General features: G+C 40.5%; 2 protein-coding genes across 3 annotated transcripts; one reads left to right on the top strand and one right to left on the bottom strand.

Moving 5' to 3' along the window:
* Positions 1–646: 646 nt before the first annotated feature.
* Positions 647–13,801, bottom strand: LOC117260691 (uncharacterized). 2 transcript variants are annotated; one of them, XM_033632731.2, is made up of 8 exons: positions 12,930–13,801; positions 10,318–10,370; positions 9,519–9,629; positions 6,235–6,408; positions 5,949–5,984; positions 5,543–5,647; positions 3,778–3,895; positions 647–1,416 (listed from the first exon to the last, which is right to left on the bottom strand). In XM_033632731.2, the coding sequence occupies exons 1-8, from the start codon at positions 13,330–13,332 to the stop codon at positions 923–925; spliced, it is 1,494 nt and encodes a 497-aa protein (XP_033488622.1). In that variant the 5' UTR covers positions 13,333–13,801; the 3' UTR covers positions 647–922. The 2 variants fall into 2 exon arrangements, with proteins under 2 accessions (XP_033488622.1, XP_033488623.1); XM_033632732.2 differs by having other exon boundaries at positions 6,235–6,405.
* A 2,108-nt stretch (positions 13,802–15,909) lies between these two features.
* On the top strand, positions 15,910–21,182 carry LOC117260846 (paired box protein Pax-5-like). Its single transcript, XM_033632952.2, has 8 exons — positions 15,910–15,952; positions 16,059–16,224; positions 16,662–16,859; positions 16,943–16,983; positions 17,069–17,176; positions 18,598–18,741; positions 20,778–20,887; positions 21,015–21,182. The coding sequence occupies exons 1-8, from the start codon at positions 15,910–15,912 to the stop codon at positions 21,180–21,182; spliced, it is 978 nt and encodes a 325-aa protein (XP_033488843.1).
* Positions 21,183–21,757: the final 575 nt, after the last annotated feature.

The raw sequence follows: 21,757 nt of genomic DNA, 5'->3' as shown, positions 1-21,757 counted from the left end.
CAATGGGAGTTTCACATCTCTGCCAAGACATCCCCAATCAATCACAGAGAAACATGTCGCTCGTCATATACCTAATCCGCGACGTGCTTTAAAGTAAATAACGCAAATTCACAAGCGAGGAAACATTTACATTTGTGCAACACTGCTAAAAGCAAGATTTATTTAATTAGCGGCGATGAAGGTCGATTTTAAGTAGCATCTTGTTATCGGAGTCGATTGCTTCAGTCTGGAAAACCCCGGGCAGCTGCTCAGTTCATTAATAATTCAGCAGCTTCATACCAGAAATACTATAAGAAAACGCTTTGAAAGCTACTGGCTTCATACAGCTTTTCTGGTACACCCGCTCTGAATACAACGATACATAAAGCCTTCTCCTATAAATCTAAATCCCCATGCTTATATGCTTTCACGTATAAGACGTCACGGAACAATCCCCTATATTTGAGCATGAATTTTACAAGACGGTATCTGTAGATTCGTGTTTATTGTCGCTGTCTTTGCAATATAAATATTAGTTTACAAAGGCAAATCACAGTTCTGTGCCTATAACCTTATTTTAATGTATTTTAATGACAGAAATGATATGGTGCTGTAAAACTAACATCATATTTAGAGGGATAATCAAATATTGAGTCAAAAAAGCAAGCAGTGTGTAAAATCACTTTTAATAACACTCAATGTCAAAAAATTTGGCTCGCCCCAGCCACTATAACAGTAGATGTACTTACAGAACAAGGTTAAAGTACAAAAGTACATTCACACCAGCTACGCTACAGATGAGCACCTTCAACTGTATGTATGTTTTTCTACAGTTTTTTTTATTGACAATAAATAAAGGAATCAATGAAAGACAAATACTGAACAATCTTTGTTGTCCAGTTACAGCTGTTAGTCCTTGAGAATAAATACAAACAATGACACTTTATCTTCGTCGGTGGCGCACTCTTTGTTTTGGGGAAAGAAGGTTTTGACTGGCAACGTCAGTGTCACCATGGGGATATAAATCCCCACGTTTCATCCCTCCTCTCTTTTTCCACCTCTCAGCTTCTCTGCTCTTCCTGCTCCGACCACCTGCCTCATCCCTTATCTTCTTCTGAGGAGGGGGTGCGGACTGCTTGTGACTGTGTAGTGCAGACTGGAAGGGGTCTTCATGGCAAATTTCATCATCAAAGTTGTTCTGGGATCTCCCCAGCAGTCCCCCTTCTCGTCTGGCTTGAGCCTCTCTCCTGAGCTTCTTCACCTCCCGTCTCTCTCTGCGCCTCTCTGGCCACGTCTTCCTCCTGCCGGTGCTGCTACATGTCTCCTGCTTTGTGCTGCTCCTCCCCTGGACCGGCTGATTCTCCTCACCGCTCTCGCCTGTTAGTTCAGACAAGTGTTGCTGGTCTGAGAGAGGGAGCGAACCAGCACTTAAAAGCTCTGAAAATACAGCATTGACAGAGAAAAATAACCATTAGTGGGAGCCTGTGTAGTTGAACAATATGTTAAAAGAGACAGCTGATTACAGCTGCACTAATTAATATTTTTATAAAACAATAGGTCAAATATAATGTGAAAGGGGTTGCTCACTGAGAGCGAATTATCAACCCTCTCTGCAGTTCTCTGCAGCTCTACAGAGCCTTTCAGTTCATTGTGTTGGCCAGCACCTTTACTGTTTTAATTCACTCTCACCACTCGAATTAAAACTGTTTTTAGCCGCAGCAGGCAGCTGTTTGCAGTGAGACAACTCTGATAAAACCAAATACGCTACCTACCCAGCACCAAACGGCAGACAGAAAAAGTTAGTGAGCAGCTGGTGTACATAATGGTAGCTTAACAGCCAGATAAAGCACAGCAGAAAGGAGAATGAGTATTGGAGTTACACTCAGTTGCCACTTTATTAGGTACACCTAGCTAAAACTAATGCAGTCTAATCCAACAGCCCTGCAAAACAATCCTACCTTCACAAAGAATTAAACTATTTTAAAGAGGTGTTAATTAAACTGTGTTATTATTTTGAGGTTGCAATTTGTGATGTCTTATTGAATTGTGTTATCTGTTACTTTCTCCACCCTATTAATCAATGATATACAGTACAGGCCAAAAGTTTGGACACACCTTCTCATTCAATGCGTTTTCTTTATTTTCATGACTATTTACATTGTAGATTCTCACTGAAGGCATCAAAACTATGAATGAACACATGTGGAGTTATGTACTTAACAAAAAAAGGTGAAATAACTGAAAACATGTTTTATATTCTAGTTTCTTCAAAATAGCCACCCTTTGCTCTGATTACTGCTTTGCACACTCTTGGCATTCTCTCCATGAGCTTCAAGAGGTAGTCACCTGAAATGGTTTTCCAACAGTCTTGAAGGAGTTCCCAGAGGTGTTTAGCACTTGTTGGCCCCTTTGCCTTCACTCTGTGGTCCAGCTCACCCCAAACCATCTCGATTAGGTTCAGGTCCAGTGACTGTGGAGGCCAGGTCATCTGCCGCAGCACTCCATCACTCTCCTTCTTGGTCAAATAGCCCTTACACAGCCTGGAGGTGTGTTTGGGGTCATTGTCCTGTTGAAAAATAAATGATCGTCCAACTAAACGCAAACCGGATGGGATGGCATGTCGCTGCAGGATGCTGTGGTAGCCATGCTGGTTCAGTGTGCCTTCAATTTTGAATAAATCCCCAACAATGTCACCAGCAAAACACCCCCACACCATCACACCTCCTCCTCCATGCTTCACAGTGGGAACCAGGCATGTGGAATCCATCCGTTCACCTTTTCTGCGTCTCACAAAGACACGGCGGTTGGAACCAAAGATCTCAAATTTGGACTCCTCAGACCAAAGCACAGATTTCCACTGGTCTAATGTCCATTCCTTGTGTTTCTTGGCCCAAACAAATCTCTTCTGCTTGTTGCCTCTCCTTAGCAGTGGTTTCCTAGCAGCTATTTGACCATGAAGGCCTGATTCGCGCAGTCTCCTCTTAACAGTTGTTCTAGAGATGGGTCTGCTGCTAGAACTCTGTGTGGCATTCATCTGGTCTCTGATCTGAGCTGCTGTTAACTTGCCATTTCTGAGGCTGGTGACTCGGATGAACTTATCCTCAGAAGCAGAGGTGACTCTTGGTCTTCCTTTCCTGGGTCGGTCCTCATGTGTGCCAGTTTGGTTGTAGCGCTTGATGGTTTTTGCGACTCCACTTGGGGACACATTTAAAGTTTTTGCAATTTTCCGGAATGACTGACCTTCATTTCTTAAAGTAATGATGGCCACTCGTTTTTCTTTAGTTAGCTGATTGGTTCTTGCCATAATATGAATTTTAACAGTTGTCCAATAGGGCTGTCGGCTGTGTATTAACCTGACTTCTGCACAACACAACTGATGGTCCCAACCCCATTGATAAAGCAAGAAATTCCACTAATTAACCCTGATAAGGCACACCTGTGAAGTGGAAACCATTTCAGGTGACTACCTCTTGAAGCTTATGGAGAGAATGCCAAGAGTGTGCAAAGCAGTAATCAGAGCAAAGGGTGGCTATTTTGAAGAAACTAGAATATAAAACATGTTTTCAGTTATTTCACCTTTTTTTGTTAAGTACATAACTCCACATGTGTTCATTCATAGTTTTGATGCCTTCAGTGAGAATCTACAATGTAAATAGTCATGAAAATAAAGAAAACGTATTGAATGAGAAGGTGTGTCCAAACTTTTGGCCTGTACTGTACATTCATACAAAGAGAAAAGTTCACAGATAAAACACTATTTTACAAAACTGTTTACATCATTGTATGTTTAATACCTACCTTTGGCTCTTCTCTGCTTCCCGGTGCAATGTTTGAGGATGTCCTCAACTTGGTCATAGTGGCAGACATAGGGCAGTAAAGGAAAAGTCCCACTGATCATCCTCTTCTTAGTGCACTCCTGACACCGATAGAGTGGAGTAAATAAAATTAAAGGTGAGTGAGCAAGAAGAGCATGTACAGTGAAGTCCAATGCAAAATAAGATATAGACAGAGAGGGAGAATGTGTTGTCCAGAGTTATACAGAGAAGAAGAGGAAGGCAGAGAGAGACCTTAGACTGTGTAAACAGCACCTCCAAGATGGTGCAATGTTGCAAATTAATGCATATTCAACCAGTCCCCATGAATTCTGCATGATCTTGTGATTCTCTCAAATAGCCGCAACTTTGCCGCAAATTTGACCAACCATTGTAGTCGCCCATGAGTTTCAGCAATCATAGTAGTCCCTCACATAACATCACAAAACTCACTTCCTTGTTTCTGGTTGTGAAGATGTAGACACACAACACAAAAGTCTCACATTAACCAACAAGAATTACTGCTGGGTTTAACTGTTTGGCATGGCGATGGAACACAAACTAAAGTCATCAATTGAAAACACTTTTCTACCATGAAACACACCTGAAGAATGACAAACACACTGACAACAGACAAGACAAGACAAGAGAGGCTGTTACATCCATATCTACTGCACATGCTAAAATAATCAAGGTGAGTTAGATTAAATATGGTTGGCTAGTGGTAATGTTAGTCTAGTACAGGTGTGGGCAACCTGCAGCTCTGGAGCCACATGCAGCTGTTTAGCTCTTCTCCAGTGGCTCTATGAGGCTGTTACAAAAAATATATGGAAATGAGTAACAGTCATTTCTTTACATTTTAATTTTAATTTTTCATTGCTGTAGGCCTGAAGTGGTTCTTGTGTTTTCCACTTGAATTCAAATAAACACAAGAAGTTTCTCCTAAATTCTGGTGAACCTAAATAGCAGTGGCTAGTTAGTGGTGGAGTCTTCCTCACAAGGCTAGCTATTTTAAGTCGAAATCCAAAAAGAAAAGGTCTCAGAGGAAAACGGAGAACTTAACAGTGAATGAACAGATTTCTTTGCTTTCACTGACAATGCCGCACTGTTTAAGTACAAAATAATCATACATAGCCCGCTGTAGAGTAGCCACCTTGTGCTAAAACACATTAATAAATGCTCATGTAGAACTATTAGTAATATTGACAGGCTAATTTAGACCTAATAGGCTGTGTTACCTTTATTATAAAGCACAATTATGTGTTGCAGCTCCAGACAAAAGAAAAAAAAAAATCATGCCAAAAATGGCTCTTTAGAAAGATACGAGAAGTCAAAACAGGGGTTGTTGACCCCTCATCTAGTATAAATCACAAACTCAGAACAGTGCAGTTTTATTCTCGCTAGAAGAAGATGCCTTCAATTTTTCATTTTAATTTAATTCAAATTTTTTTAATTAATTTGACTAAAAGAGTCATAACTATTTTGGCAATTTTCACTTGCTCCCACAATTTTATTGAACAAATAATAAATAAATAAAAACATCGCAACATGCATTGCAATTGTTTTAAAAAGCTGCCATGAAATCAGGCATTTTGAGCTGCAATTATCCAGATAAATCACGGGAAAATACTGTGCAAAGAAAGAGAAAGAGAAAGCGAGGGGTAGCAAAATAAGTCAAATAAGTAAAGTTCAAGTCAAGAGGGAAAGGAGAGATGGTAAAAGTACCAGGTTTTTTTTTACTGGCCACTTACATAGCCATAATGTCCCCTCTTAGAGCAGTTGTAACAATGAGCAGGGCATTTCTTATGTTTAAGGGTGTGGACTGTCCATGGCCTGACTGGAAGCTCTAACCGGATCTGGAAAAATGATCAGACAAAGAACATTTTTGAAAGTGGAAAAATTACATTGGTTGGTTTCCATCCAGTTTTATCAACACACATCCTCACATTCAAACTTGAAGTTTCAACATCCTTTTTAAAAACATGATTAAGATGGTTCCCTGCCACCTCCTCCTTGTTTAGATGATCTCTGTTCTTTACTTTCTCTCATTCGGTGGTGTTTATACAATCAACCAGAAAGAACTTTTAATATTCAAAAGCGTTACACATCGTGCTTAGTAAAGACGGTGAGATACGAGAAGTCAAAACATCAACTCACTGTTAAGTGGTACTGTCTCCACGTATCAGGGCAGGCCTGAGGAAACCCAGGAAACAAAGGAGAAGATTATTCTTTGAGCAGGAATATAGAAAAGAGCAGTGTGCAAATGAGGAACCGCCGAGGTCAAACAGCACTTCATAAAAGAAGCCCACACACACGCCTCAGGCGACAGAATATGTCAACACGCAACTGACAAATCCATTCAAAGTTTCCTTCAACACAGAAACACACTCCCCAACACAAACACTCACAGGGGCCAGACCTGGGGGCTAACGGACAAACTCACATCAGAGAGGTGCCCCAACATCCCACAGCGATGGCAGTGCTGCTTCCATACCGGGGGCCTTTCACAGGGCCTGAGGCCATGGGAAGGCAGTCCGCAGCGGGGGCAGGGGCGGCTGGGACAGTCCCTCTGGATGTGGCCCTGGATGCCACATAGGACACAGGTGGGAAATTTCTGCTGAGACGAAGACAAGAAACATGTTTTTAAAAGTGTTTGGATGGGTGTTCTGATCGTTTCAGTCACAGGTTACCATGGAATTACATCAACGCTTATGTCTCTGGTGTCATTTATGGCAATCTGTAAGGGACACACAGAGAAAAGGTATTACACATCGCAATATAAAATGTTTATGTCATCTGTTCTTCAACTTGATGCTACAATTTCTTGACACAGCACAGCCATATCAATGTTTAAAGGTTCTACATGTGAGATTTTGAACATTAATACATCAGCAAACAACTATTTGCTACGTAAAGATATAGTGGAGTAATGGTGTCCTGGGCAGAGAGTAAAGTTACGCTCCCTTTGTGTGTGTGTGTGTGTTGTAATCAGAGCTTTTTTTTTTCTTGTTTTGGTAGCCGAGCCGGCCGCATGTGCATGTCAGTGCATGTGAGTCCCTCCCTTTGAGGAGGTTGGCCCTCACAGTGTTTATATAGAGAGACTAAGACCTGGGTCTTTATCAGGGGGTCCGTGACCCTGCGGGGGGGGGGGGGGGGGGGTTTGCGGCAAATTATCTTGTGATAATTAAAAGTTTTAATTGATTACTTTGTAATTTTTCTAGCAAGAGCCTCTGACATAGTGTCCACCCATGCAGGAATGAGGCTAAAACAAATAAGTGCAAATGTGAAAACACCGAAAATGTTCAGAGAATTATCTCCAGTCCAATTTTATACAATGTATGAAGTAGGGGGTCTATGCTCTACTCTCTTCCAGCTAAGGGGTCCTTGGCCTGAAACACATTGAAGACCCCTGGACTAAGAGAATGACCTCCCACACAACATTGTAAAAGCAAGATGGCAGAGTGTAGTTAAAGCGTTTAGCTGAAGGCGACCTTCCGGATTTTCCTCCAACGAAGCAAACATGTTCTTCAACTACAAAGGCCTGAGACAAAGAGCAAGTCAAGACCAGAGTCAACACTGATCTGGCGTTTACAAGATGGAGAGGCCTACAGGCAGCTAAGGGCTCCAACTTGACTCTAAGTTCGCAGAGAAATGCGAAGAAGGGGATCAGGTTTAGGTGACACGTCCATTTGTTCTGGTCTGAGATGCCGGTACCCTAGTGCGACATCTAGTGATTCCTAATGTGGTATAAAGAACCTTTAAGCAGCTACACAAAATGAAGGACAGTTGTCACAACAACACAGACCAAAAGCAGTTTAGTATCATGCCATAATTGGATAGTTCAAAGTACAGAGCAGCAGGAGACACGGGGAAGAAGAGGGGGATATCAGCTGGACTCCAACGAGAGATCAATGGAGCTCCAGGACGCTCCGTAACAATGATTTAGTCAGCTAGAAATCTCAGCAGCAGTGTAGGTACAGTACAGGCCAAAAGTTTGGACACACCTTCTCATTCAATGCGTTTTCTTTATTTTCATGACTATTTACATTGTAGATTCTCACTGAAGGCATCAAAACTATGAATGAACACATGTGGAGTTATGTACTTAATAAAAAAAATGTGAAATAACTGAAAACATGTTTTATATTCTAGTTTCTTCAAAATAGCCACCCTTTGCTCTGATTACTGCTTTGCACACTCTTGGCATTCTCTCCATGAGCTTCAAGAAATGGTTTCCACTTCACAGGTGTGCCTTATCAGGGTTAATTAGTGGAATTTCTTGCTTTATCAATGGGGCTGGGACCATCAGTTGTGTTGTGCAGAAGTCAGGTTAATACACAGCCGACAGCCCTATTGGACAACTGTTAAAATTCATATTATGGCAAGAACCAATCAGCTAACTAAAGAAAAACGAGTGGCCATCATTACTTTAAGAAATGAAGGTCAGTCATTCCGGAAAATTGCAAAAACTTTAAATGTGTCCCCAAGTGGAGTCGCAAAAACCATCAAGCGCTACAACCAAACTGGCACACATGAGGACCGACCCAGGAAAGGAAGACCAAGAGTCACCTCTGCTTCTGAGGATAAGTTCATCCGAGTCACCAGCCTCAGAAATGGCAAGTTAACAGCAGCTCAGATCAGAGACCAGATGAATGCCACACAGAGTTCTAGCAGCAGACCCATCTCTAGAACAACTGTTAAGAGGAGACTGCGCGAATCAGGCCTTCATGGTCAAATAGCTGCTAGGAAACCACTGCTAAGGAGAGGCAACAAGCAGAAGAGATTTGTTTGGGCCAAGAAACACAAGGAATGGACATTAGACCAGTGGAAATCTGTGCTTTGGTCTGAGGAGTCCAAATTTGAGATCTTTGGTTCCAACCGCCGTGTCTTTGTGAGACGCAGAAAAGGTGAACGGATGGATTCCACATGCCTGGTTCCCACTGTGAAGCATGGAGGAGGAGGAGGTGTGATGGTGTGGGGGTGTTTTGCTGGTGACACTGTTGGGGATTTATTCAAAATTGAAGGCACACTGAACCAGCATGGCTACCACAGCATCCTGCAGCGACATGCCATCCCATCCGGTTTGCGTTTAGTTGGACGATCATTTATTTTTCAACAGGACAATGACCCCAAACACACCTCCAGGCTGTGTAAGGGCTATTTGACCAAGAAGGAGAGTGATGGAGTGCTGCGGCAGATGACCTGGCCTCCACAGTCACCGGACCTGAACCCAATCGAGATGGTTTGGGGTGAGCTGGACCGCAGAGTGAAGGCAAAGGGGCCAACAAGTGCTAAACACCTCTGGGAACTCCTTCAAGACTGTTGGAAAACCATTTCAGGTGACTACCTCTTGAAGCTCATGGAGAGAATGCCAAGAGTGTGCAAAGCAGTAATCAGAGCAAAGGGTGGCTATTTTGAAGAAACTAGAATATAAAACATGTTTTCAGTTATTTCACCTTTTTTTGTTAAGTACATAACTCCACATGTGTTCATTCATAGTTTTGATGCCTTCAGTGAGAATCTACAATGTAAATAGTCATGAAAATAAAGAAAACGCATTGAATGAGAAGGTGTGTCCAAACTTTTGGCCTGTACTGTATTTCAACCTGAATCAGTGGTTATTTCTTCTACAAGGCCGTGATGTATTCTTTACACCTATTAAATGACAATGTGAAAGTGTATTATGTGTATGTAAAAGAAAAGGGGTAGATAAGTATTTTCCTTTACCTTGTAGTAGTAGCAGCTTTTGGCGAGGTGTCCCGTCCTGTTGCAGATGTTACAGGTCAAAGAGCGACCTGTCACAAAGTAACGGCTGGGCAGAGACTGGTCAGCACCGTACTTAATGAAGTGAAAGGGCAAAGACATGAGACTTATTATTTAAAAGGGCAGTCTTGTAAGATCATAATACTTAATACGTGCTGCAATATTAGAAGAAAGCCAGAGGAAATTCTGAAAATTTCTTTTCTTAACTTTCTTTTGCTACGGATGAAAATTCAGGACACAGAGATCAGATGTTTACTATTTAATAAGTCTTTGACGTGTTTTAAATTCTTGCAATTGCTTTTGAATTATGACAAGGTGCCCCTTAACAAATCAGAAATACTGTATTGATCCCCAAGGGGAATTTTTGATTCCTTACAGTTCCTCCGATGTAAAGACAAGAGAATTATAGAAAGTAAGAATAAGAGTATGAAATAGAAGTGCGTAAATATAAAGCAATAAATCATGAAGTAGAAATAAAATGTGCATTAAAATAAAAATAAAATGTGCATTATGCTAAAGTGTTCAACACTAGTACTTTAAAAATAAAAATAAATTAAAATATTAAATTAAAATATTTATCATCACTTTGCTGAGGCTTTAAGTGTGAAAATTTAACTACAATATACACATCAGTAGAATTAAACAACAGCAGAATTAGAGTAGAGTTAGAGTACAGAACATGATTAATAACACTAGATGCCATTTTCCTTGAAAATGAACTCTACTGTAGTATTCATGAACATTTATTGATATCACAAGTTACCTTGTCTTTCTCTGATACAGCCCAGGTATCCTTCACTGATTCCACAGTCTGATCTGTGACGGCGAGAATAATCCAGGAGAACATTTAAGTTTTATAAACATAATTGTATTTCATGATTAAAGCTAGAATTGTGTGGTTCTCAGGCTGCACATCTCTTGAAATGCAACACACAATTCCAAAGAAAAGCTTTTACAAATCGAGAATGGATCAGGAGTTTCTCTCAAGCCTGCTGAATGTAGACTTTCCAAGGTCTTATAAGAGCTTTAACTCTCAGGACTTAGAAAACTGAAGAAATTCACTTGACCTTCACATTATATCTATCTCTGAGGTGAGGTGTAGGGGAAATCTTAAAACCTCTCTGCTCCAGTGGAGCTGCTATCTGGCAAGACAAGATGGAGTGATTGCATAGGGCAGCTCCCTGGTGTGAGTATGAGTATCTTCATTAATGCAGAGCCGAGCATCTCTGAAAAACTGAGTGCACGCTGAGCAAACTGTCTCTGAATGGGTTTAAAGATAAACTGCTCTCCCATAGCTTGATAGAAATCTCTGTAGCGCTCTATGTACCATTTTGCATTAAATGTAACTACAGGAATGTATTTCTACTTGAACTCATCTTTTTGTCTTGTCCATATCCCGTGTTAAGAGGATCGACACAGAGAATAACTGTCTGAGCTGGTAACTCTGCTGCGCTGTCTGTGACATATTACTGCTCATGGAGTATTTATTATGCTGGAAAGGAGATTTCCCCTTTCGAGAATGAGAAAGAAGACAATCCTCATAGATCTGCAGATATTTTAATAAAAACTTTAACTCAACTTAAAGGTTCAGTGAACAAGATTTAGGGGGATTTAGTGGCATATAGCAGCGAGTACTGCAGAGAGCACACAGCTGAAACTTCACCAGGTTATAATTCCTTCAGTGTTCATTGTTGAGGAGGTTTTAGCGAGGAGCCGAATTATCCGCAGAGGTCTCATCCTTTCCAAAAAACACCAGACCCAATTATTTAAACCGGTAAATACACTGAATAAAGCAGTTTAACCTTTTTTGCGATGCTGCTTGTTGAAGATGGGCTTCTAACTACAGTGGCTGTTGCGAAAATGCAAATGGAATATTGAGCCAGTGTTTGGATTGTCCCTTCTAGGCTACTGTATAAACATGCTATGAACATGATGATCTCCATAAACAGGGATCTGCTCCCCATGTAGATATAAACAGGGCTCATTTTAAAGTAAGGAAAATGCAATGATTCATATTTTCAGGTGATAATAGAGTAAAGAAAAAACATACTTATTGCATTATATTCCTTTTCTGCCAATATATCTCCCTAAATCCTACACACTGGACCTTTAACATGTCTGTAAATAGTAACAGCAGCACAGCCTGTGCTGTTTGTAAGTACATCACCTTGTTGCTATGAGATTAAGTGGAAATAATGTTTGTTTTACTTCAGCAATAACGTCAGAAAACGAAGGCACAATTCAAAGCTGTGTTCTCACCATTTCAACTAAAAACACAAATCAAAATGATTAAAACCTGTCTTTAGTTAAAGGTAAACAACTTTAACTGAAGAAAAGATTCATCCATAACCAGGTCAATACAGTGATATACCTTCAATTTCTGGCCCTTACTTATTTATTTTACTGCTTTCCCCTTGGTATAGCACCATGCCACTGATTACCAAGCTGTAAATCAAAGTCATTCACTTACTTGCACCTATCTTTGTGCAAAATAAGGTGAGTGCTTGTCCAATCACATACTGACAAGCAAATTAGTTTGTGCAGCACCTTGTTTAATTACAGCACATGCGATTTGCATCACATTCACATGTAAATAATATTCAAATGAAGCTCAAATTTGTCCCATGGGTCAACAGTGATACTCTCATACAAGCACACACATTGTGCACACCAGGGTCAGAGGTGGAGCCACACAGCCGTAGCCTTATTTTTCTTATTATTATATGGCAAAAGTATCATTTAGCACGAGGAGCTGGAGTTTTAAATTTGAGGTACTTTTACTTGAGTATTTTAATCTCATGTCACTTACTATTTCTACTCCACCACACTTCAAAAGGAAATATTGTTCTTTTTACTCTACTGTAATAAAATCTAATAACTTCAGTTACTAGTTACTTTACAAGTTAAGATTTTTGCACATAAACCGTATGAATATGTACAAGTGCAGCTGCAACGGTTAGTCGATTGATTAGAAAATCAATTGGCGACCATTTTGTTTAAGTTACTTTTAATGCAGTTTCTTGGTTCCAGCTTCTGTAACATGCAGACGTGCTGCTTTTCTTTTTAAGTATTTGAACGGTTTTGATTTTTCAAGTTGATTTCAATTTCTCTGCATTGAATACTTTTATCTTTACTTTTAATACTTCAATACATTTTCCTGATTGTACTTAACATACCTTTACTTGAGTACATTTTTAATGCACAGTATGTTCACAGTGTGGTATTAGTGCTTTTGCACAAGTGAAGGATCTGAATACTTCCTCCACCACTGCTTGTTTTGCAGTAGACAAAGCACCCACGCATATTACAAAATGAGACATACAAGTAGTAGGAAAATTTTAGAAACAGGATGATAGAGAGCAAGTACAGTCTAACCTTCATCTCCAGAGTCTTCCTCAGAGCTGTTCCAGTAGCTCAAGTTGAGCTGGATGCTTGTGTCTCCCACCTGATCCTCTCCTTCCACAATCATCCAATCCTCGATGGGCTGCTCACTGTCCTCCTCCTCTTCCTCCTGCTCATCCTGTGAGTCCACACTAGAGGTAGTACTCTGGCTGCTGAGCTGCAGAGTCCGTCCAGAGGTGATGTTGAACGCCAGGACAAGAGGAGGGGAGCTTTCCCTGCTGAGCCGTGCAGCTCGTTTACGGCTGCTGTGATGTTTCTGGTGACTGAACTCAATCTCTCCTTCTCCTTCTGAACTATGGTAGTCCTCAACAAAATAAAGGTCGTCTTTGATGCCTTCCCTAGCATCCTCATCCTTATTTTCCTTGGTGTAGTCCATAGTACAACCTCAAACAGCAGCTAAACAGCACCACCTAACGACGGCTCACCGCACTGCAGTAACAGCGATGACTAACGGCACATTTTACCACAACTTTTTCTTAGTGGCGAGTCAGCACCAAGCAGAAATAAAACTACCTGGCTATTGTGTTCTTTTCTTCTAAAATATGTTATTATAAGGTGGGTAAATAAACATTTAGAATATACAGACACGTGGGTTAACATCAGGCTAACCGGCGCTATGCTAACGTCAACTACCGTTAGCTCTGTGGTAGCCGGGGCAGTTAAAATGGCTAAATAAGCAAACACAACCAAGTAGAATAAAGTCTATAATGGCACTTTACGGGCGCTCACCGTTTTAAGTTCACTATATACCAGTTGCGACTTCACACAGTGAACGATACTGATTTCCCTGGGTACAACAGAAGTTGTTGTCTCCTCTACTGATTCGTGTTTACAGTCTGTGAAGCACTTACCCGGCGTTTCCGGAAGTTAAAATGTTGGACAACCAAAACCGTCCCAGAGTTTACAAACATGGAGTTTGACCCTATAGTTTGACCACAAATTAATTCCTGAAAACCCTGAAGTGGGTTTTGTCATGTGCATATTATCACAATCTGTTATTCGTAGTCATGAAGTATTATTAAATTATTCTTTATTAAACAGAAACATTCTGTTAATTTTATGTTGTTGTGTCGGCTGTCAACAGGAAACATAGGGTTGTTCCCATAACATAGACTTCAGTCAGTCTGCAAATTTATTTGCAACTATCTTTCAGAGAGTGGATTACAAAAGTACAGTGTTTAACTCTAACATGCATCGTAACGGGAATATAAATAGTTTAGTTTAGTTTAGTTTAGTTTAGTTTAGTTGCACACACATGTATAGAACATACAGGGAAAATAGATTAAAAATTAAAACATTGCTTAGGAGTTTAGAAGCCAAAAATGGCTTGTTGAAATACTTTCCCTATGAAATGACAACAATCATAGATAAAAAGAAAAAGATAAAAGCGAAGACTGCATAATTAAACAAGAGTTCCAGACTATGAAGTAATATAAAATTGTTAGAGATGTTCAATTTAGGAATTATTTTTTTTTAAATCAATGGAGTGTTAAGAATCTTTGCAAAGTAGGGTCCTTGTCAGATGTATTTTTTAATAACAACAATGTAGATGATGATTGTAGAGATTGGAGTCACTTGTTGTAAAGAGATGGTCCTCTGTATTTCAATGAATATTGATTATGAGATAAGAAAGAAATACATGGAAATAACTTAGTCACGCAGTTAAAGTCTACCTCAAAATTGTAGGCCTACACTGCCCACTGCTAATAACAGCTATGTAATGTTATGTCTAATATGATTACTACTTTAATTGTAGGCCCAGTCACATTCCACCATTGGCCTAGTTTAAAAGCCAGTGTCATAATGCCAAAATATACAAGTAGGTTAATAATTAGGTTACCAGAAAAAATACAGTATACAGGCTATTTGTGGCCCTTTAACAAATGTGGCCAGTTCTTTGTGCTCCCACACCTGCAAGTCAGTTTGATTCAGTATGAGAACTGTCCTTTTATGCACACTAAGGGCAGCGCTCTGCCCTTTTTTATTGTTAACTTAAAATACTGACATTAATTCAAACATTAGAGGCTACATTGTATGGTGACAGGTGGGATTATATTTCACACAGTCCTTGTTTTACAGTTTTGGGAGCTATACAAATGATCAAATCAAAATCAGATCAAGTTTGTTTAGAACGTTTACAAACAACCGCAGTTTACCAAAGTGCTGTACAAAATAAAAGAATGACACACAGATATATATCAATATAAAATGTATACAAATATAGACAGATAAGAACAATTACAAAAGTGAAAAGATTATAGATAAATTATGTATTATATCGGTAATTTAGGTGTTTTTATGGGAACATGGATGGTTACATTCGCCAATTTAAAACTTAAACATGCATGTTGGGTGTTTTATGTGCTGTGTCCAGCATTTTAGACTAAAAATACTTAAATATTACAATACTATAGATACTATATTATTATATTATACTATTATTACATTACTATAGATGCACACAACATTAATAAATGTATAAAAAAAATAATTCTCCGCCAGATTTTGATTACTGGTAGACTAAATCTGAGAAGACTTTGAAACAGCACCGGGTTTTCGTAAGAATGCGCAATCAACTTTTAACACACTGGGAAATAAAATGTAGCCCATAGTCTATAATCTAATCTTGGACTTGCGGTTTATTGAGTGCGTATGACTTATATGTTTCTAAAATCCTGCTTACAGCTCTGATCACAAGAACTGACTAAAGCAACTACATAATAAGGCGCGTGCACCCGTGCGTGTGCGTCCAATCAAGGGCTCGTGCCTCTGTCCACCGCTCAGGTGCTGAAGCCACACTGTTGTCAGTCTGCTCTGCAAACAAACGCACACAGGACAAACTTCTTTTATCAGTTTTCCGTTTGAATGATAATGTTTCTTCCTCGAAACCAACTATACGTTGTTTATACCAACATCTAGAAGTTTAGGACTAGTTTTTTAGAGTCAGTCTGTGATGGAGGTGCGCTTTGGACAGGTGCCGCTCACCGTTACGCACAGTAAGTACAGATGCTTCTTATTAAATTAAAGCTGTGAGGTGTCACCTGAGCGTAGAGTAAGTTTCCTCTTTTATTACTTGTTTCTTTGATCCGCTCCGGTGCTCAGGGCACGGCGGGGTGAACCAGCTCGGCGGTGTCTTCATTAACGGCCGCCCGTTACCGCACTTGGTGAGGCAGCGCATCGTGGAGCTCGCGCAACGGGGCGTGCGTCCCTGTGAGATCTCCCGCCGCCTGCGCGTCAGTCACGGCTGTGTCAGCAAGATACTGGCCAGGTAAAGGAAAAGGACTTTGTATTAGTTTATAGACAGAGTGATGAAGCAGATTCTGGGTGACACTGCTGCTGCATGTAATAACAATAACCTTCATAAGTGTTCACACCATCCAAATCTTAAAATGTTTGGGCATGTATGTTAATATTTAAAAACTGCCCACTATGATCTCTAAATGTCCTATATTTATTTCCCTGTAGCCTAATATTTGACTATCCATGTGTATGTTAACTCCAATTTGTGGTCATCCCAGGATGTATTATTCATAAATTAATTTATTTCAGAAATTATCTCCAGACCATGTGTTTTGACTGTTCTTACAGCCCATTAGTGCTATGTTTATCTCACTTTAATCCAGTTTATATGCATGAGTCACATCAGCATCTACTCCCCAGGTAAAGTGTCAACCCTGCTGACAGATATCAGTGTTGTGAATGCAGGTATAATGAGACAGGAAGCATCAGACCCGGGGTGATCGGAGGCTCTAAGCCCAAAGTGGCCACTCCCAGAGTCGTGCAAACAATCCTACATCTGAAACACATCAACCCCACCATGTTCGCCTGGGAGATCCGAGACAGGCTGCTGCTGGAGCGGGTGTGCGATCACAACAGTGTGCCCAGCATCAGCTCCATCAACAGGTATAGATGACCTCATGTGTGTGTGTGCCTGACAACACAGATCATTAAAATGCATGTTGAGTGAGTTCCTTCTGTCTTCATAGGATCATCAGAAACAAAGTCCAGTCTGAGTCTTGTGAAGTTGGTGAGTTTTTCTGTCCCTTTGACTCTCTTTTGACATATCTGTGTGTGTCTAATGTTTTCCTGATGTTGACCTCTGACCCCTGCAGTTTCATCTGCATCATCTGTTACCATGGGAACAGCCTACTCCTCTGAGTCCACCTATTCCATCAGTGGGATTCTGGGAATCAGGAAATGCAGCCACAAACATAAGGAAGGTAATACAGTCCGTGTGTTTGTGTGTGTTTGATTGGCTCTTTTTCACAGAGGATTTTGACATGCCTCAGTAGGCAAAGCACAAATGTGAGTACTAAAAGTAGTGATGGCTGAATTCCATTTAGCTGCTTCTGTTTTACGGTCACACTGTCATGACAGCGATGTTACTGCTGCTGCCTCTTTCAAATTTGAAACCCCAACAAAGAAATCAAAATATATTTCTCAGAGATTCAACATATATTTTCCAGCTGTTTGCAGCTCATACAGTTTTTGTCCTTCAACATCACACTCACAAATCAAAGTTGATCTTTGTACTGACATCTTTGGCCATGATATAAATTATTCTGTCACTTCTTGTGTGAATGAAATTTACAAAATTTACTTGGCATGTTTCAGTGTTGTCAGAAATGTCAGTACCTATTGATTTTGAATATTTGGAACAGCTCTGCAGCATCTGCACACTGGTACCAGCTGCACTTTCTTGCTTTCTATTATACTACAGTCAGGTTTTAGCCTTGTTATTCATTCATTCATTCATGCATTCAACCTTTATTTTATCTCAGAAATACACTGAGGTAGAGACCTCATTTACAATGTAGCTGAGTAAAACAATATGAAATAAAAGACACAGGAAATATACAAAGAGAAACTTACATTAAGAGGCAACAAGAAGTAAAAAGCAATAAAACCATAATTAAAAATGTAAAATATTTATATTTATCATAAATGAATAAAAATTATTTGTATGTCCTTAATGTCATTTTTTTCCCCAGAGCATAAAAAACTAAATTGAATATGGATATTTTTCAAGGAATTGTATTAAAGATAGAAATTGTTTTTGTGAATTTTCTAGTGCAGAAGAAAATCACCTGACTCATATCAAGAAAATGACTTTGATGCAAAAGCATCTCCGAAACAAACTGTTTTAAATTACAAAAAAAGAAATAACCATTCACCACTGGAAACTTAAAACAAAACATAAGACTCCACACTAGATTAAAACATATTGTGTAGATGGATGTATTTGCAGAGCAGACGCAGAGATCACAGTGGTACCACACCACGCAGCAGACTGATGAGTAAAACCAGTGGTCCTGTGTTAATATTACCCTGGTTCAAACCACCTCCGCAGCAGGAGATCCACCTCACCGCCCCAGGCTTTGTCCTCTCAGCCAGCAGGCTCTCTGCTCCTCCCTGCCTCCCCCTCACCTCAGCCTCTCATTACAGGCCCGCTTACACCTCCACTCCTCCATCACTGCGACCATTACAACAAGAGATCACATGGATAAATATGCGTACTTACAGCTGGGAACATGCACATGCGTGTGTTTTGTCATTCTACTAATTAGAACAAGTGACGATTGCATGGAGGTGGGAAGAGAAATGAAAAGGGAACCTGGACAGAGGTTGTTTTGTTTTCCAGGAGGGGACGTCTCCTGCAGCGTCTACCCCGACCAGCCATGCTCCTGTAATGATGCCTGGGGATGGTCCGACCCCTGCCTGACCTCTATCTCCAGTCTGACCTTCTACAGCGGCCTGCCAGCAAATCATAATCCAGAGCTCTTAGGTCAGTCTGCATCAAAATATGATTACTTATGTTTGATATGAGTTCAGCTTTAATATGTTTCTCTCATCTTGTTTAGGACCTCAGTGTCATAACAGCTGAACAAGGCTGCAGAAAGACCTTTAATGCCCAAAACTGGAAGCCTTCACATCTGGATTAACTGTAATTATTACAACATGATATGAACATAAATCACAATTACAAACATGTTGAAATAAAACTGAAATGTCACATCTCACCTGTCATGTTTTATTTACATAATTCGGAGTCAAAGAGCAGACGCATGTTGTTGTTTCAGACACTTAGTAGAGCTTCATCAGTCCAACATATTATCCCCCATCCTTGTCACCCCTGTGGCCATTTTCTCCTCCGTCAGTGGTTGAGGAGGAGCATCATTAGGGGCCCCATGATGGAAAACAGTGACTGTTTTCTCTCCTTAGTGTGCAGCTCCCTAGCCTCCCCTCCAGCATGAGGGATTAGACGAGGATATGGGAGATGCCGGAGGGACAGGCGGGGGTCAGAGAACACCGCTGAGAAAGAAATCTGTAGCCAGCAGTGGGCATCAGTCTGTGGGAGCCATGTAGAGAACAGATGCATGGTGCCAAATGTTTTAACTGTGTGTATCTACATATAATAGTTTGCATGGGAATGTTTTGTTAAAGATGTTAAAACAGTTGTGTGCATGTGTTTATTATTTAAAGGTATGAGCAAAACATGATTCAACAACCGATCATCTATTGTAATTTTTTTTCTGACACAAGAATATACTTTGGGGCTCTGTAAAGTTGCAACTCTCATCGCAATAATACAAAATAATATATTAGTTTGTTTTTGTCTTGTTTTCATAGTTTGAATCTGAAAAATGACTGGTAGCAGGTGGAGTAAACAGAATATTTCCCTCTGAGATGTAGTGGAGCAGCAGTGTAAAGTAGCAAAAAAAAAAAAGGAAATAGTCAAGTAACTTAAAATGTGCTTAAGTATAGTACTTGAGTAAATGTACTCAGTTACGTTACAACGCAACAGTACCAACATGTTTTGCACAGAGCTGTCACTTCCAAGCTGCAACTTATTAAGACGAGACCAGATACTCTGACTCACATCTACAACAACAAACCTGAGCTGGCCGCTCACCCTGCAGCAGTCCCACAGTAATGAGCTGTTTTTAGGCATTCGTTTTGTGCAGTCATTTCTCCAGTGGACATTATGAGACAAGCCTCGGTTGCTAGGAGAACAGTGACACAGGTGCTAACCAGGCAATACAGAGGGGAGCTCTTATTTTTGGTCTAGACAACAAAAACCAACAGGGACCTGACCACAGACCTCAGACTGTGTTCTGTGACGTAACATGAGCCAGGCCTGTTGATAGGCCCACTTACAGTGAATATACATCTTTATACAGTGCTTTTGTTTTTGGTCCCATTTTGCAAAGGTTTGATTGAAAGATCTAAGACTCTTTTATGCACACAAAAGATTTTCTCTCAAAATTCGGTTGCAAATTCCATGTTAGTGAGTTCTTCTTCTTTTTCCAAGATAATCCATCCATCTGTCAGGAATGGCATGTCAATATACTGATTGAACAGCATGAGTACTACACAGGTGTACCTTGGGATGGTCACAATAAAAGGCTGCTCTAAGATGCCACAGATGCTGCACGTTTTGAAGGAGTGTGCCATTGGCATATGCTGACTGAGGGAATGTCCACCAGAGCTGTTTCCCATGCCCTGAATGTTCATTTCACCACCCTAAGGCATCTCCAGCGTGGTTTCTGTAAATTTGGCAGTACATCCAACCGTACTAACAACCTCAGACAACATGTAACCATGCGAGCTCAGGCCCTCCACATTCAGCGTCTTCATCTGAAAGATCATCTGATGCAACAATTTGTTTTTACAGCCAGAGAATTTCTGCACAAACTGTTAGAAACCATCTCAGGGAGGTTTCTCTGCTTGCTCGTCACCCTTCCTCACCAGTCTTGACCTGACAGCAGTTTTCTCACCTTCAGTGGATTCTGGGACTTTGGAGAAGTGTTCTCTTCACAGATGGATCCTGGTCTACGCTGTACCAGGCAGATGGCAGATTCTGTGTGGGCGAGCCATTTGCTAATGTCAACGATGTCAACAGAGTGCCCCATGGTGGCGGTGGGGTTATGGTATGGGCTGGTGTAAGCTACGGACACCAAACACAGGTGCATTTTACTGATGGCAGCCCCATGTTGCAACTATCTGTACACAGTTCCTAAAAGCTGAAAACATCTCAGTCTTACATGCCCTCACCAGACATGTCACCCACTGAGCATGTTTGACATGATCTGGATCAGCGTGTATGACAAAGCCATTGAAGAGTGGGCCAACGCTCACAGGCCGCAATCAACAACCCGATCTACCCTATACGGAGATGTGTCGCACTACATGAGGCAGACGGTGGTCACACTAGATACTGACTGATTCTTTAGGCTACCAAAAACTGCATGACTGTAGCGCAAGGCATGTGAAATCCTTATAAATTGGCCTTTTAATGTGACCAGCCCAAGGCACACCTGTGTAGTAATGATGCTGTTTAATCAGCACCTGTAAAAACACATGTAAAGCAATGGCTGAAACTGAACCAAGCCTGTGAGCACTGATTGACACATATTAATGCATGCACAATGCATGGACATGTACACAAAGAGACAAATACACACAAAGACCTTATACTTAAATAACATAGTCATTGTAATTGTTTTGTCTCTATTCTTATTGTGGTGTTTTCTTTGATTTAGTCTTTGTCTGTATTTGACTGTATATGTTGAATTACGCCATGCTCGGTAATCTTACACCTACTGTTTTAATTCTAAAAGCCTAACCAGGGACAGAGGTTGCAAAACAGCAATGGCTAGAAGTCTGTGCATTGCATCTACATTGTATTTTACATATGAAGCAATGTCTTATGCATTTGTCCTTGTCAAATAAACACGTAAATAAATAAAAACCTTGATATGCTACACCTGTCTGGATGGTGATGCTGCTTACTAACATGA

The sequence above is a fragment of the Epinephelus lanceolatus genome, chromosome 7 (genome assembly GCF_041903045.1).
Source record: "Epinephelus lanceolatus isolate andai-2023 chromosome 7, ASM4190304v1, whole genome shotgun sequence".
NCBI classification, from domain to species: domain Eukaryota; kingdom Metazoa; phylum Chordata; class Actinopteri; order Perciformes; family Serranidae; genus Epinephelus; species Epinephelus lanceolatus.
Note: the sequence above shows the minus strand (reverse complement) of the source record. Positions and strands in the feature narration are given on the sequence as shown.